Source organism: Jaculus jaculus, chromosome 9 (genome assembly GCF_020740685.1).
Source record: "Jaculus jaculus isolate mJacJac1 chromosome 9, mJacJac1.mat.Y.cur, whole genome shotgun sequence".
In the NCBI taxonomy this organism is placed as follows: domain Eukaryota; kingdom Metazoa; phylum Chordata; class Mammalia; order Rodentia; family Dipodidae; genus Jaculus; species Jaculus jaculus.
The window spans coordinates 131,367,023-131,384,914 of NC_059110.1; the positions used below are offsets into that span (position 1 = coordinate 131,367,023).

The following is a 17,892-nucleotide window of genomic DNA, read 5'->3' on the forward strand; positions in this document are numbered from 1 at the left end:
TTCTTACTATCTTCTCATTCTCCTCTTTTGTAATAGAAATATTTGATTTGTATCATTGTATGTTCTATTTAACTTCTTAAAATATTTAATTTTTATTTGTTTATTTGAGAAAGAGGCAGAGAAAGAAAGAGAGAGAAAATGGGCACACTAGGGCCTCTAGCCACTACAACGAACTCCAGATGCATGTGCCACCTTATGTATCTGGCCTATGTAGGTACTGGGGAATCAACCTGGGTCTTTAGGCTTTGCAGGCAAGTGTCTTAACAGCTAAGCCAATTCTCCAGCCCTAACTTTTTTTTTTATACTCAAAGCTCACCATTAAGAGATTGCTTTCAAGCCAGGTGTGGAGGCTCATGCCTATAGCCCCAGCTCTGGGGAGACTGAGGTGGGAGGATCACTGTGAATTCTAGGCCAGTTTGGGCTACAGAATGAGGTCTAGGTCAGCCTGAAACTTATCCTCAAAAGACAAACAACAACAAAACAGGGATTGCTCTGAATGTCAGGAGAGACTTTGGACTTTTGAACAGTGTTAGGGTAAGGACCTTTGAAGTTGAACCAAATAGATGGACACAAGATTTGGTGGGGACAGGGACAGAATATCATTGTTTGACTATGAACCCCTTCCAAGTGTATGAGCTTAAACACTTGGTCCCCAGCTGTTTGCACTGTTTGGGGAGATGATGTAATCTTTGGGACACAGGGCGTAGCTGGTAGAAAATGGGTCACAAAGGGCCACACCTTGAAAGTTATTCTGCTTCTGGTTCTGGCCCAAGCTCTCTACGTGGACAAGCAGCCGCCTTCCACTCCTGCCATCGCATGCAGATTAGCTCGGCTCTGCTCATTGCCCCTGACCACCGTGAGATGGACCAAAATGCCCTTGAAATGGCCAGCCGAACAAATCCTCGGGGCCTAAGAAGATGGCTCAGTAGTTAAAGGAACACACACAAGTGGGCACAGACACACACACATGCATACAAATAAATCTTTTCTCCCCCGTCTCCCTTTAGTTGCTTTTGCCAAGTATTTTGCCACAGTAATGTGGAAAGTAACTCAATAGCATTCGGCAGTATGTTTTTAGTCAGAGCCAGTGACACACACTTGGGCACTTTGTCCCAGTGTGCCTTCTCCAAGGACTGTCAAAGAACAAGCAATTCGCAAAGGATTTTCAGGAGGGTTGCTTCACTTATCTTTCCTACCTCACACTTGCAAAAATACATTCCTAGTTCCTCCCAACATCATTAAGTCCAATCTGCTATTCAGTATTTGATGACTCATCCCAAACTGAAAAGTTCTAAGAAAAAAAGACTCTGCTCAAATGCATTGTCTAAGTTATAGTTTAATGTTAAAATCCTAAACATTTATTTATGTAACTTTTCTGTATCTTCAGAAATAACACCAAAGCTATTCATTAAGTTGCTCCTGACCTGGTGTGATCTGAATCACACATTTTCTCTTCCTAGAATTAAACCCATACATTCAGTGTATGAAAGCTCTTGGCTCAATAGAGCTGAATACAATTATTAACACCTTCTAGGTGCTTGGTTGACCTCTTTATCCTAAGTTCTATAAAAAAAAAAAAATACAACATCTAGCTGGGCTAAATGGTGCATGCCTTTAATCCCAGCACTTGGGAGGCAAAGGTCGGAGGATCGCTCAGAGTTCGGGACCACCCTGACTCCATAGTGAATTCCAGGTCAGCCTGGGCCATAGTGAGACCCTACCTCGAAAAAACAACAACAACAAAAATCTGTGTATTTATGTTTGTATTTGGCTTGGGTGCATGTGCTTTACTTTGATATGTTTGATGTGTCCTTTAAAACATTGTTAAGCTGCTACAAATAGTTATTTAGAGCAGATATGGTAGGACATGACAATAACACCAGATACGCAATTACAATATTGGAAAATTTTAATATCAGTTGATGAGTGGCTGTGTTTCTAGAGTTGAGGGTGCTAAGAAGCAGACTACCACGTCTTCTCACAGGATCCTTCCTCCTCTATCTCACAGTCTTGGGCACAGGTAAGGGCCCGGGGCCACTGAAGGTTAAAGCAGGCCTGGGCCAGTTGAGGGCCCCAGGCTACTGGAGGTCGCCTAGACCCCTATAGCCTCGGCCCAAGACCCGCAGGAACGAGGCCGCTCCCTCCCCCCAGCCCCGGGCACCTGGACGTCCTGATAAGACTTAGGTTCCGCTTTCCCCAGAGCTGGTGACCTCTTGCTGCTTGTCTGGTACGTCCCTACATGTTAATGAGGTATCAGCCAACAGCTTTCACACAGCCAATTCCCCTAAGACCCGTATCCCTAGGCCTTTTCCCCGCCACTACTTAGACCCTGTGACCCTTTCCTGTTCACTACATGCTAATTACGTATCAGCAGGACCTTTGAACTAACCAATATCCTTTTGACCTACACGTACCTCTTCCAGCTCTTTCACAAATGCTTATAAATCCATTCCTCTGACAAATAAACGTGCTCTTCTCTGAAGCTGTCTCCCAGATGTTTCTTCTCATCACACTCACAGCCACTCCAGACCCTGCTCCACAGTTGCCTGGACACCCCTGGGAAATCAATGCTCAGAGGCCCCAGGGCAGCCAGGAACCACAACAGTCAAGCAACTAAAGAGTACCACTGGTCCACTAGGGTCTCTTCAGCCTTGATCCTTTGTCAGCAACCTGCAGCCCAACTGTCATTCATTCTGAGTGACCCCATGGTGCACTGGTTATAGCTGTGAGATAGAATATTAAAATATTTACATGAGAAAACAGTTTCCTATTTGGTATATTCCTTCATTGGGTATGAGCTAGGCTATATGATTTAAAAAATGTGGATCAATAGCTCTTCTTTTTTTCTTTCAATATTTTATTTTTATTTATTTATTTGACAGAGAGAAAGAGGGAGAGAGAGAGAGAGAGAGAGCGAGAGAGAGATTGAGAGAGAGAGAGAATGAACGGGCATGCCAGGGCCTCCTGCCACTGCAAACGAACTCCAGACGCATGTGCCACCTTGTGGCTAACATGGGTCCTTGGGAATCAAATCTGGGTCCTTTGTTTTTTGCAGGCAAATGCCTTAAATGCTAAGCCATCCCTCCAGCCCAATATCTCTTCTTTGATTCTAGTAGGGAAAGGTTATTTTAAAGGAGAAAAGGCCACACCCCCAAAGACTAGGCATAAGGCATGGAACTTGGGTATGTAGTAGAAAGTCTCCAAATAATGTCCCCTCCCCACAATACCAACGAATGTCCTTATGGTATATCTTTACCCCTATGGCCGGCCTGGTAGATTAACATCCAGACGAGTGAGGAGCAAGCAGGAAAGCATCTTAAAGAGGGTTTCTAAAAGACCTAGCCATTTTGGACTGGGATATAGCTTAGTGGTAGAGTTCATTCCTAGTACACACAAGGACATAGATTCAATCTTCATTACCATGAGAAAAAAAAGAAAGAAAATAAATAGCAACTTTAGAGAGCAGGGGAGTGAACCAGATTAGCGACATATGGTGGGATTTCTGGACAGAGCTTGAAGCTCTATGTAGCATTGCAATCATAATTTTAAACTGGGGACTCATCAGCATGATTATGACTTTTTTTCCTTAGCCCTAATCCAGCAGCATTCAGCTCTCTGGTGTGGGCAATGGGAAAGCAGACAGAATCATGGGTGAGTTTGGCCATTGGGTCTGACAGAAAAAGAGAAGGGCAGAGCTGGTGAACACATCCAAAAGTCAACATCAAAGACAGATCTGGCCAGGTGTGGTGGCACACACCTTTAATCCCAGAATTTGGGAGGCAGAGGTAGGAGGATCGCTGTGAGTTTGAGGCCACCCTGAGACTCCATAGTGAATTCCTTCCAGGTCAGCCTGGGCTAGAGTGAGACCCTACCTTGAAAAACAAAAACAAAAACAAAAAGACAGATCTGAGCATCATAAGAGAGGATTTTGTTGTTGTTTTGGTGTCGTGTAAAGCTAACATCAAGGGTTCCCATCCAGGTGCACTGACCTGGTGACCTGGAAGGCCCTGCTTCTTTTGTGAGGATGGTACTTCTCAAACCCGATGAGCACAAGCCTTACCTGAGGATTAGATCCCAAGTACTGATTTCTGGGTCACCCTCAGAAATTCTGGGACATGGTGGATTTTTTCATTATAATAATATATAATATAATAGAGAGGTGAAACTGATTTGGGGGAGTCGGTCTGTGGAACAATCTACAAAAAATAATGCTTTGTGGGTCACTTGGTAAAAGTGTGGAAAGTAGAATTCGGCAGATGGGAACTGAGGTAACCCCATAACTGCTTACACTTGCCACTTCACAGCCAGGAAATAATGGTATTCCAAACTTTGGGGTTTTATTAACATAACTAAAAGCAAGCTCCCATATGGAGTAGGAGCAGCACTGTAATATAATGGCAGAGGTAATACCCCCAGCAACTTTATTTCTCTGCTTCTTTTGGATTCCTTGGACAGACAGAGCTACAAATATGACATTGGATTTTGACTCAGAGTGTGACTTCAGCAAGGCTTTACGTCTGAGGCATCCGTCTTCCAGAAAGCCAAAGAACTATGTTCTGTCAGGGGAGAAGAAGAAAAGATAAACATTCTAGGAGAAACATTCATTTCTTAAAATTGCTTAATAGCTAAGCCAAATCAAATCCAGTTTACCAATGTGTCAAATCAATTTAATTATAGGAACAAAATCATTTAATGTGTGGTTTCTGTGATGGCAGAAAAATGTATGGGCAATGATAATCCACTCATTTCCCAGAGAGAAAATAAAAGGTTTTGGTTAATTCTGACAGTGAAGATTAAAAGAAAAATTGCATCCACCCTTTACTTATTCTCTAAGGCCCCAACAGGGCTGCATCCGTCTGAAGGCCATAGGGAAGAACAGTCTGGAAAAGCACATCAGCAAAGCTCTGATATTTTTAAATTGGCCCCATCCTGTAGTTTTTCTGCTGATTTGTAGAGCTTATTGCACTTTCAGTATTTAACGTCTCACTAGGGTTTTGCTGTCCCTTGAGCAATAACAATTTATTCAAAGCAGATCTAGCTATGTGGAGTTATGATGATAATAATGTCACTGGCTGAACCCTTATTCCACATTATGCATAAGATTTCTGCTGATTAAACCAACCCTATGAGGTAAGTCTTATTAATCAGCTATCATTTCCTCCCCTCTCTAGCTGGTCATTTCCCAGGCCTCTCGCTTCTTCATTCTACCTGCTCTGATTGTCCTCTTCCCACTGCCCATAGAGGGTCAGCAACATTCTTGGAGCATTTCTAAACCTAGAGCCAATAATAGCTTCAGCCTCTCCTGGCTTCTCCTTTCTAGTTACAAAATACTTAATCACGGGCTGGAGAGATGGCTTAGTGGTTAAGAGCTTGCCTGTGAAGCCTAAGGACCCTGGTTCGAGGCTCGATTCTCCAGGACCCACGTTAGCCAGATGCACACATCTGGAGTTTGTTTGCAGTGGCTGGAAGCCCTGGCATGCCCATTCTCTCTCTCTCTCTCTCGCTCTCGCTCTTCCTCTTTCTCTGTTACTCTCAAATAAATAAAAATGAACAAAAAAAATTAAAAAAAAATACTTAATCACAAAACCTGAAGCCTAAAAAGTTGGTATGTCCTTCTACATGTTAACCATTGTGTACTTCTTAATATCACACAGACATAATATCATCTTCCTCAAAATGTTTTGCTCCAATAAATATTTTATCCTGAAGAAATCATTTCCACCTAAGCCAGATGTGATGACGTGATGACGCCTTATATCCCAGCAACTGGGAGGCTGAGGTCAGAGAATCACTGTGAGTTCCAGGCCAGCCAGGGCTACAGTGAGACCCTGTCTCAAAACAAACAAACAAACAACAACAACAAAACTCAGGCATTGATAAAGGTAGGGGAAAATACTAAGATATCTACAGACCAATTGCTATCACCACCAAGTCCTTTAAAATGGGGAACCATGAGTGGCAGAGATTTTTATTATGTCATATTTGGTTAAGTATTAGTGTTCAAGCTAGGCTTAGAATTACATAAGACAGCATAATTCACCTCAACATTCATTGAGTAAAACCTAAGATTTAAGGGGCTCTCTGCTTTATCTGATTTTTTTTCTTATTTAGATTTAAAAAAAAAATCCAGTGGCCAAATGCCCCTAGTTTCTTACCATCATTGCACCACAGCAATGCTGGTGCGGCACTGGGTGAATGGGAGGCCTACTGGATTTTCTGGTGTAGACTTACCCTTGAAACACTTGGGGACTTCCAAGGTCCCATCTATGCACTGAGCCTCCTCGGTATAACTGCACTTCTTTTCCTTATTTTTGCAGAAGAAAGAAACTTTGTCACCATGTTTCATTCCATTCTTAAATTGTTCCTGGATCTTTACTCTTTCTCCTTGGTATATCACTGTGGCTTTCTTAATAGATATTTTACAAGACACTGAAAGAGAGGATGTTTGTAGGTCAGGAAAACTGGTAAAGATAGCTTTAAAAAGTATTTCTCTAGCTGGGTGTGGTGACGTACATCTTTAAACCCAGGCAGAGGTAGGAGGATTGTCATGAGTTCGAGGCAATCCTTAGATGACATAGTGAATTCCAGGTCAGTCGGGGCTAGAGTGAAACCCTACCTCAACAAAATAATTGTGTATGTGTGTGTATTTGTATGTGTGTGTACCCCAAGTTCCTTTGCTGCTACAAATAAACACCTGATACATGTGCCACTTTGTATCTGGCTTTATGTGGATGCTGAAGAATTGAACTTGGTCCAGCAACCTTTGCAAGCAAGCACTGTTAGCTGCTGATCCATCTCCCCAGAGAAAGACAGCTTTTGAATCAGTAAATGATCACACCTAAGATACATAGGTAAGACAATAGCATTCCAAGAATGTATGTGAGACACGAGAATCGATCAAACAAATTGTATTTGAAAATGCCAGAATGAAAGATACCTAAATTTCTGTTCTGCATGCCAGCCAAAAACCTTTAAAAGAATGTGATGTGTAATGTCAATATGGCTGCTAACAAATGTTCTCTATCAGTAGAGCATTACTCATGGCTTGAGAAGGGCTTTTCTTCCTTCCCCTATAGGGCATAAATAAGGTCAGAGAAGAAACATCAGATTTTTGGCATCAGCAAAAGAAAACCCTTGCCTACATCGATCTCCACTCAGATACCATTTATGGAGCTGGTGCACCCATCGGCCGACTGCTGTGACAGATCACAAATGACCCTTGCTCAAAATATTACAACCATAGGAGAACCACCTCTCTTAGAAGATTATACAAGCCACCTCTATCACCACTCTAGCCCATCGCCAAGGAGACCCACATTCCTCTGAGTGGAATTAACTGTGGGGGAAAATCCATGTTCCAAAGCCACTACTAGACTCAAAGGGAATCTCTGCTCCCTCGAGACCACATTCCAGTTTAGAATGTACTCTTGGGACCAGCAGCATCAGTCCCAAAAGGGAACTTGAAGCCAGGCATGGTGGCTCCCACTATCCATCTCAACACTCGGGAGGAGGAATGCCATGGGTCTGAGGCCATCCTGGGCTAAGTAGAGATATCCTTTCTCAGACAAAATAACAAAAGGTAATTTTTAAAAAATAAATATGCCCAGAATGTAAGAACCAGAGGAAGGATAGGACTCCTCAAACATGCTCTCCACTCAGACACAAAATTGCCTGGATATCCATGACCTCACACTTCCTGACACTACCTATACACGACCATCATAATAGGAGGAAAAGATCATGACATCACAATAAAAGAGAGACTGACTGAGAGTGGGGAGGGGATATATGGAGAATGGAATTTCAAAGGGGAAAGTGGGGAGAGGGAGGCTATTACCATGAGATATTTTTTATAATCATGGAAGTTGTTAATAAAATATTTTGAAAAGAAAAAAGTAAATAAATATTCCCAGATCTACTGAATCAAAGACAGAGCCCCCAAAATCTCTTAAAACAAATCACCCCCAGAAACTCTAATGCACCATGCAATTTGAGAATGAGTACCTGATCCTTGCCCTCCATCCTCACTACCTTTCTCCTGAGATACTCAATAAATTAAGGGCACTTGGATGCCTGTTGCAGACTCTGCTTTTAAGTGCTTCCAACCCATGGCACTAGCCCACTTTCTGTTAAATGGTCTGGCCCACTGCAACCTGGATGCAGACACTGTCTGAAAGACTAAGCTCTGCCTCTGCCTGGCACAGGCTGCATTAAGGAGAGACACCCAGCTGAAAGCATCCTGCATCTCAGGGAAAGGACACAGGCTGGTGATGCATGTGTTGCTCAAAATCAAGTTCAAATGGGCAGAGAGACACAACGCTGGGGGAGGACACAAGGCATGGAAAAGGAAGTGGTGGTTCCTGCTCTCCAGCTCGGTCCTCAGGAGAATCAGTTATATTTCATCCCCTAGCTTTTGTGTCTGTTTTCCAAGCTCCCATTTCCATGAACTAGTTTGGGTGTGTAGTGGATTATTGTAATAAGCATAGCCTCTACAAGACACATCATTAAAAAAAAAAAAAAGATGCTTGCTGGGCGTGGTGGTGCACGCCTTTAATCCCAGCACTTGGGGGGCAGTGGTAGAAGGATTGCCATGAGTTTGAGACTACCCTGAGACTGCATAGATAATTCCAGGTCAGCCTGGACTAGAGTGAGACCCTACCTTGAAAAACCAAAAAAGAAAAAAAAAAGATGCTTAAGGCTGGAGAGATGGCTTAGCAGTTAAGGCACCTGCCTGCAAAGCCAAAGAACCCATGTTCAATTCCTCAGTACCCACATAAGCCAGATGCACAAGGTGGCGCATACATCTGGAGTTTGTTTGCAGTAGCTGGAGGTCCTGGCGCTCCAATCCCCCACCCCTGCCTCTTTCTCTCACTCTCAAATAAATAAATAATAAAATGTTTTAAAATAAAAGATGATTAGAGGAGAGACTTAAAAGAAAATACAGGCAACCCACATGGCCACCACCATATCACCAGTGAAGGCAAAGAAACTACTTCTTTCCTGTAGCTGAATATCAAGCAAGCTTCCTCAGATGAGGTTTCCCCATGTTCACGTGAGTCAGTCCCAGTCATTCACATGTCAGTAGCTATGAAGCAACTTTGAGCAGCAGAGGAAAAATGAATAGAAATAAAAGCAGAAAATGGTGGGCAAAAGGGATCCATGGGGTCTATTCAGAAGCTTTGAAGGGCCCCACCCACGTTTCCATACCTTTGCAGCTAGGCTGGGCAGACCAGTTTCCCAGCTTGGTGCACTCAACTTCATCGGGACCATCCAAGGAATATGTATCGTGGCAACCAAATTTGGCTTTATCCTTGTAAAGTAGCACTGGTTTTGCAGGGTAGTTCACGAACCCATTGTCTGGCCTTGATGGGAATGGGCATTTTACTTCTAAAAACATTATTTAAGGTCACATATTAGTAATTAATAGTAGTGTTGTCTGGTAGTTATGAAATGGTTACTTTTTTTTGCCTCTATCACATCACTGAACCACTGGGTATCCCAATGAGTGAAATGTACTTCCTAAATCCATTATGCTTAATTATTTACCCATTCTCCTGTGCCCATGGGACCCTGGGTATTTAAAAAAGAAACATCATCCCAAACCAAAGTCACATGATAGCTACATAAGACATTGTCTCAAAAAAAAAAAAATTAAACTGTTCGATAAAGCCATTCAACATACCCTGATAGTTGGGGTTTTCAATGTTCCAAACATGGGATGCTATGCTAGCCTGAGCATTTTTTTATATTCACTCACCCCTGCATTCTGGTAACTCTGTCCAGTTTCCATGGGCTGTGCATGTGACTGTGTCATTTCCAAACATAGCGTGGTGTGGTAAACATTCAAAGACTGCCCTGTCCTGGTAGAGGGAGTTGTTTCCAATGGATGGCTTGTAAGCCTTAAGAGTTGCAAACTTAGGTACTGGTGGTGGAGGGCAGGTGATTGCTGGGAAAAGAAAGAGCTGTCATTTCTATGAAAACAGTTGAAGTTTCAAAACACACTCCTCAGCAAGAAAGAACATCCAAAAATGAACTTGAGAAAATTTCAAACTTGATCAGTCACTCAGTAGAAATAGTCAATTATAGATGTCAAATAAGAAAACATGATTCTAAATTAAATGTGCCAACCAGTCAAAAAATTTTTTAAAAGAGGAAAAAAGTAGTAAATGTGTCTTGCCACAATTAATTTGCCTTTTGCATCACCACAGTGGTTGGGGCTGTATACATTTTTAATTTAAAGGCTGCCTTGGAAGAGGTTTTTGGAAGTCGCAATGTGTGGAGGACATTGCTGAGAAGCTATCGTAAGATAATGGATGGTGGCTGCACTTGGTGCAATGTTGGGCCATCTGCGTTCTACAGCTAGTACAGTCTGTTTGTTCCTATTAAATGCCTGCTTTTGGACTCCGAATACACAGAGCTTGTTCAAATAGCTCCAAGAGCCCAGAGAAATGGTAGTGGTTTATTACTCTGCCCTAACAAACATGGAGCTTCCATGAGACCAGAGAAAGTTTATGCTAACAAAAATATTCATGAGAAAAAATTTAATGTGATTTAATTGGACTTTCGCTTTAGTGCTTGCTTCTCAAAGGGCGGCTCAGGGGCTGGTAGAAGGGGAACTTCCAGGCAGCTTGTTTGAAATGCAAAAGCTGAGACCCAACCACAGTTGTCTCAGAATCTGCGATGTATGTATTAATTTGTGTGCATGTGCACGCACATGAGTGTATGAGCGTGTGCGTGTGCATGTAGAGGCCGGAGGACAACCTTGGACGTGGTTCTCAGGCACCATTCACCTTTATGAGACTGAGTTTCTCACTGGCCTGGAACACTCTAATTAGGCTAAGTTGGCTAGCTAGCATGCCCCCAGGGGATTCTTCTGTCTCCCCAATATTGGGATTACAAAAACATGATGTCATTTTCAGTTTTTATATGGGTACTAAGGATTGAACTCAAGTCCTTATAGTTGTGAGGAAAGCACTTAGTTCTCCAAAATCCAAGAACCTACACTTTAACAAGATGCCCAGGCAACTTAGGTATATATTAAAGTCTGAGAATCACTCATTCAAATTAGAGTGAAGCTAAAATAACCTTTCTGTTCATAATTGCAAAAAAGAGATAAATGCACATAATTGGTATAAAAGCTGCTTAAAAGGGAGACTATTTATATGAGCCATGGTGATTCCTACTGCTGAGTGAACAATGGTATTTATCATTAAAGACCTGTTTTTGTAATTTTGTTTTTCTTCGATGAGGATTTATTTATAATTACTTTACTTTTACACTTCCTTTTGCTAAGACAGGTCTCACTGAATGATTAAAGAACCATAACTATTACTGTGATGCCTGGATCTCCTAGACAAGGATTGAAATTTCATACATATACATACATATCAAAGGCTAGTAAACATGATGTGAAATCCCCCCCCCCACTCACATGTTTGAGTTTTTTTATGTGTTTGAATATTTAATCCACATTTGGGTGACACTGTTTGGAACAGTTCTGGAGCCCTTAGGAGGAGAAGCCTGACTCTAGGGAGTTTGTGAGTCACTGAAGGCAAACTGTCAGATGTATAGTCGAGCCAGGGCCTGCCAGTTCACATGCCCTTCCTCCCTGCTGATACAAGGCTATGATACCTGGCTGTCTGCTCCTGTCAAGCTTTCCCCTGCCATGATGAAACAACTGTGAGCCAGAAATAAAATATTTCCTCCGTGAGCTGCTTCTGGTTGGGCATTTTGCCTCAGCAGTAAGAAAGTATCTTATACTTAGATCTAAGTTCATGTTTAATAAATATAGTAATGGATGAATGAATGAATGAAATGATGTCCTGGAGCAATAAGAAGAAATGTTTGATGTTACTGCTGGCAGGAGTTCTCTGAACCAGACTTTGAGGAATAGCTAGAAGCTGGAGTACTTGCCTAGCATTTATATACAAGACCCTCAGCAGGATGCCCAGTAACACACACATCCTCTCTCTCTCCCCTAGTCATATATGGCAGTCCCTGATAGACCATTGGCCAAGTTGTTTCCAAACCACTGAAGGAGCTTTGTTGTTTAAAAAACCTAGAAATTATTGGTACTACCAGGTAGAGGATCTAAATGAGTTCATGACTGAAATACTTTTACTCTATCATTTAAGCGTGTTGCTTCATATTGGACAATATCAGCATGAAAATTCCCCATAAATCAACTATTTCACTGAACCAAGATTGAGGGGCGCTTCTGGGGCTAAAGGTTTTCTGGGATATAGCAGTGAAAATTCTCAAGTCAGAAAGTGCTTGAACAAGGCAACTGGTCCCTCTACCGGCAGGTACCGCGCACACACTCACGGGCACAGACAGGGGGCGCTGGACTCCATGTTCCTTCTTCAGTACATTTAGCAGAATTAGTTCCATTCAGATAAAACCTGCAAAGGGAAAATTCAGTCTAGCAAGCAGCCAAGTAATCTAGCATTGGCATTTCAAATAAACTAGGGATCAAACCCAGTGGCTTGTACATGCAAAGTATGTCCTTTGTCACTGGACTACACCCACTCAGACTCAATTCTTTTTGTAATAAGTTCTCACTATGTTGCCAAATAAGGAAAAAGCAATGTGTCCTTGTGTCCTCTGATATACTTGCTTTTCTACCGTCTTGTGATGCTGTTTGCTTGAGGCTCTTAACAGTCATCTTGGGGTTCATGGGCTGTCCCTGCCAACGCTACAGGTGAGTCACTGCAGGTTTCCATAGCTGGCAAGCATTGAAGTCACATCCCTCAATCTCTCCGTTAGTCAGGCCAGTCTCATCTTACGTAAAGCAGAGAAGCTTTCTTTTACAGGTTAACAGAAGTGAACCAAACTGGGTAATCTCTACCACTTATTATCTTAGAGAATACTGACACAGAGGTGTAAAAACAATGCATTCCATTTCCAAAGAAAATGAATGTTCTGGCCCTGAGGCTATTTTCTTCAAGGTCCTTTTGTCATCAGACCCACCAGTAAATTGGCATTGTAGGTTAAAGAATTGCATTGATCTTTCACACATAATGCTTCTTAATCTCAATCCCCAAACAAATGTCCTCAGTAAAATTGTTCTAATAGGCAATGTGTTAGTGATGGCATCATAAGGCCGGTGAATTATATGGCCCACCCTCTTCTAAGGATGCTGTACTGCATTGAGTGGGTGTCAGAAAATAGTGTTCTGCACCATCACATAGCCTTCTCTCTAGAATTCCCCCCCCCCCCAGGTTCATCAATCCATTAGTTTTATTACTAAAATTGCAATTCCTATTCCTAAAGTATTATACTCATATGCCAAGATCTGTCTCAGAGACTATAATGAATCATCACTAAGGTCCAGTCATCTCAACATTTTCCTCAAGTAAGTATTCACTAAGGAGGAGAGAAATCAGTCACAGTGGCTACTTCATATTGCATTCAATGTGATAGTCCCCACGTCTTAGGGCAACTTCGACATCATCATAGTATATGTTCAAAGCAAACCTAAAGTTGGTTTGTATTGAGCAAGTGCAACTTAGAGATGAGAAATAAAATGTGGACCAATTTTGATGTGCAGCTAGAGAACAGAAATGTGCTCTGTTGGGTGCTAAGTCTTACGATGAAAAGTCCTTACCCAGTGTTACAAGAGAAACTAATCATATTGGGGTATTCAAAAGTTGTATAGCGTACTGCTCCATTTTCTAAGATTCCAGCAAAAGGACATACTCTGGCTGTGATTTAAAGAGAAAAAGGTAAATTTCTATTAGTAGGATTTTTTTCCCATTAGAATGATAAAATTATGTAAGTTATTTTCCATCTTTTGATATAATAACTCTCTAATAAGTAAAAGTAATTCAAAAATAACAAATGATATATACATGAATATTTGAATTGCACTGTTACTGGTAATAACAGAATTTGGTTCTCTCAATAGTCACTGTCAGGGGAATCATTTTTTTTTTAAATTTTTTTTGGTTCATTTTTTATTTATTTATTTGAGAGCGACAGACACAGAGAGAAAGACACATAGAGGGAAAGAGAGAGAATGGGCGCGCCAGGGCTTCCAGCCACTGCAAACGAACTCCAGACGCGTGCGCCCCCTTGTGCATCTGGCTAACATGGGACCTGGGGAACCGAGTCTCGAACCGGGGTCCTTAGGCTTCACAGGCAAGCGCTTAACCGCTAAGCCATCTCTCCAGCCCGAAGGTGATCATTTTAATTAGGAAAAGTGAACCAACAATTGAATTATTATGTAACCAATAAATTACAAATTATAAATACTATAAAGATTTGGTCAATTTTTATGACATGCTGATAAAAGTAGGAAAACATGGAGACCAGCCTGGACTACAGAGTGAGTTTCAGGTCATCCTGGGCTAGAGTAAGACAAACATCTCCCATCCCCCCAGAATAGAAAAACAAAAATTGCATATACTCTTAAAAATGCTGTAAAATAAATACATAGAAAATGGCAATGTTAAATTTCCAGAGTTACTACTGCCAGTTGAAAGCAAATCTTTACCACACAGGGGCATAGTGTTCCCCCCCTCTTTTTTTGAGGTAGGGTCTCACTATAGCCCAGGCTGACCTGGAAGTCACTATGTCATCTCAGGGTGGCCTTCAACTCACTGCAATTCTCCTACCTCTGCCTCCTGAGTGCTGGGATTAAAGGCATGTGCCACCACACCTGGCTTTTCGCCCCTTTTTATTAAACATATTGAGAGGGTCTGGGAGATGGTTCAATGGTAAATATTGTTTGTCACTTAAGCATGATGGTCTCTTGGACTAGCCACCAAGTTCAACTCCTCAAAACCAACATAAAAACCTGGGCATAGTGCCATGCCCATGTGTGTCACCAGTCGGCAGGGTGGCAGAGACCAGAATTCACCAGGGTTTGCTGATAGATAGCAGGTCTGGGTTGCAGGAGAAACCCTGTCTCTGGGGATGAGTGATAAAGAAAAGGATGCCTGCTGGCCTCCTCTGGCCACCTTGTACATGCACACGGGTGCACATATTCACATACACGCATGTATACCACACCACACACACTCCACACACAATCACATACATGCAAAAGTTAGGTTTAGGGAGTGGGAGTATAACTCACTGTTACGACACATGCATAACATGCACAATTCTAGTGTCAAAAAATTTTGACTTTTTTTTTGGTTTTGGGGAGGTAGGGTCTCACTTTAGCCCAGGCTGACCTGGAATTCACCGTGGAGTCTCAGGGTGGCTTCGAACTCATGGCAATCATCCTACCTCTGCCTCCTGAGTACTGGGATTAAAGGCGTGCTAAAATTTGACTTTTAAAAAATATAAAACCAAGGCTAAAGGGACGACTTAGCAGTTAAGGCATTTGTCTGCAAAGCCAAAGGTCCCAGGTTCAATTCCCCAGACCCATGTAAGCCAGATGCACAAGGGGGTGTACACATCTGGCATTTGTTTGCAGTGGCTAGAGCCCTGGTGCACCCATTCTCTCTCCTTATCTTTCTTTCTGTCAAATAAATAAAAATAAAATATTTTTTAAAATTGGGCTGGAGAAATGGCTTAGCGGTTAAGACATTTGCCTGCAAAGCCAAAAGACCTTGGTTCAATTTTCCAGGACCCATGTAAGCCAGATGCACAAGGTAGCACGTATGTCTGGAGTTAGTTTGCAGCGGCTGGAGGCCCTGGTGCTCCCATTCTCTCTCTCTCTTTGTCTGTCTGTCTCTCTTTCTCTCTCTCTCTCAAATAAATAATAAAATATTAAATATATATACATATAGATAACCAAACTAAAGCTACTTTCATGAACATATGTAATTATTATAAAAGTTATATCTGTATAATCAAAATAATTAGTGCTCAAATAGCTCCACACAGCTCTTTTTTAACCATTGAACTTCTCCACCTAATTCCCAAAAATTGAAGCTGTTTGTTTGCTATATACTTGATTATAAAAAATAAGGCTTACATGAACTCATAGAACCATGTTCATAGGCATAAACAAAAGCAACCATTTGTACTAAAATAATAGTATGATATATAATTTATTATTATTAATTTAATGTGTAAAATACTCACATTTTACTATAAACATTAATAAAGTTAGGTAAATTTATATTCCTTTCAATACCTATAAAGTCTGCTTTCCTTCTGAGGCAAAATTATCAAGATGTGATAACTCCCTAAGTTTTGTTTGTCTAACTCTCTTTGGCATTACTGTATAGGTTAGAGTATTTCTAGCTGTTTTTTTATCATCTATAATGTTTCCCTCTCTAATGGGTCCAGGCCTCCTTCTTTTAACTTCCCTTGGTTCTCATTTAAGCGTGATATTTTTTTCTTTCTCTCCAACTCTGCAGTCCCAGCTTGCCCTGCCTCTCTGAGCACCATAAAGTTGTGTTATCACCTTTCCCTGCCCAGTATGCAGAACCCAAGTGATGGGAGAGAGGGGGAGAAGGCACTGACTTACGTAAACATCTCAGAGTGTTGATGGGCCACATTCCTGTGAGAGGACAGGTAAAACGTCTCATCCCTCCTCTGGACACATAGCCTGGCTTGCAGGAGTATACTATCTGCTCCCCTGGCTCATAGGATGTCTTTAATGGGACAACCACAGAAAATGGTAAGTCTTCTGGCTGGGGACAGGCTGAAATTGAGCACAGAGCAAATGGTTTAAAAAAAAAAATCTGTATTTACATTTTTAAGCTCATCTAGCATGTAAGTGAAAAACATTTACTGCTGCAAGTGATAAGTATACCAAATTCCATACCAAGTTCTTCTATACATTATGTGATCTGATCTCAACAGCTACGTCAATGAGGTATTACATAATCCATAGGCTAATACCCTGGGCCTTAAATTTTCTGAATATTTTACATAGGATATTCAGTTAGAATAAATACCAATTCATTCTCTCCAGCATCCACTCTGAACTTAATTAAAGCCATCATTATTGATTCCTGGCATATACTAGGAGGTTCAATATATTACTTATCTTCTCAAAAGCAAAAGGTACTTACTGCGTCCTGCCACAGCAACATGGCAGAGAAAACTCACAAACAAAATGAACACTGGGGAAATCATCATGGATGGCTCACGCCGTCACCAGAATGAGTTTCCTCTGCTGAAAAGCATGATACAAATGTAAAAATGCTTAAATATTAAGCCACTTTGGGGGTGTACTTTTATCTCTGTAAATAGAAGATTAAGAGCTATGGTTTGAAAGGAACTCAGACCTCTGTTGTTCAATCATTTACCCCATGTCTGAGTCTGTTGTGAAATCTTTGGTAGATGGTGTTTTTCTTGTCTTTTCTTTTTAATTATTGACAATGTCCATGATATACACCATGTACCCTGATCATAATCTCCTTCTGCCCCCCACCACCCAAAGCCCCTCCATGGAACACCCTTGTCTTTCCAACAAGTCCGTCTTCTACTTTGGGGTCACTTTTTTCCCCCTCCTCTATCATCCATGAAATGTTGAGCCCAGCATTATGCAGGTCTTGTGCAGGTGGTCAGCCACTGCGGGGTGATGGACACCATGACCACTTTGTGTCTGGAAGGCAGGATTGTAAGCACTCTTCCCCTTCTTCCGGTTCTTATGTTCTTTCTGCCACCTCTTCCTCAATGGACCCTGAGCCTTGGAGGATGTGATAGAGATGTCTCATTGAGTGCAATTCAAATGCCACTGCTTCTTAGCACTTGGATGAAGTTTGATTCACCCAAGGGATGCTGCCACCTTTTCTTAATGGTGCCAACAGCTCATTGCTGCCTCTGACAGAATGCTGCTCATTGACACATTGCCTGCACCTCTCATTTTCCTGTTTTCTATTGTTTGTTGTTGTTTCTTCATGTTCTAGTGTTACCTGTGGCTCACCCAAAGATCGAAGCTCCTGTTTAATGTGTGCTCTTCATATATAAAATCAGGACAACCCT

General features: G+C 41.7%; 1 protein-coding gene across 1 annotated transcript; it reads right to left on the reverse strand.

The window, feature by feature from the left end:
* Positions 1–4,312: 4,312 nt before the first annotated feature.
* Positions 4,313–17,091, reverse strand: Apoh (apolipoprotein H). Its single transcript, XM_004655132.2, has 8 exons — positions 16,977–17,091; positions 16,427–16,603; positions 13,607–13,703; positions 12,325–12,401; positions 9,758–9,946; positions 9,208–9,387; positions 6,232–6,429; positions 4,313–4,556 (listed from the first exon to the last, which is right to left on the reverse strand). The coding sequence occupies exons 1-8, from the start codon at positions 17,041–17,043 to the stop codon at positions 4,501–4,503; spliced, it is 1,041 nt and encodes a 346-aa protein (XP_004655189.2). The 5' UTR covers positions 17,044–17,091; the 3' UTR covers positions 4,313–4,500.
* Between the last annotated feature and the right edge of the window lie 801 nt (positions 17,092–17,892).

Excerpts from the sequence above, each read along its gene's own strand:
- Apoh (XM_004655132.2), bottom strand. The coding sequence starts at position 17,043 with ATGATGATTTCCCCAGTGTTCATTTTGTTTGTGAGTTTTCTCTGCCAT. Across the intron at positions 9,947-12,324 it reads AGCGCCCCCTGTCTGTGCCC|CAATCACCTGCCCTCCACCA; the intron begins GTGAGTGTGTGC and ends TTCTTTTCCCAG. Across the intron at positions 6,430-9,207 it reads TGCCCAGCCTAGCTGCAAAG|TGTCTTGTAAAATATCTATT; the intron begins GTATGGAAACGT and ends CCTCTCTTTCAG.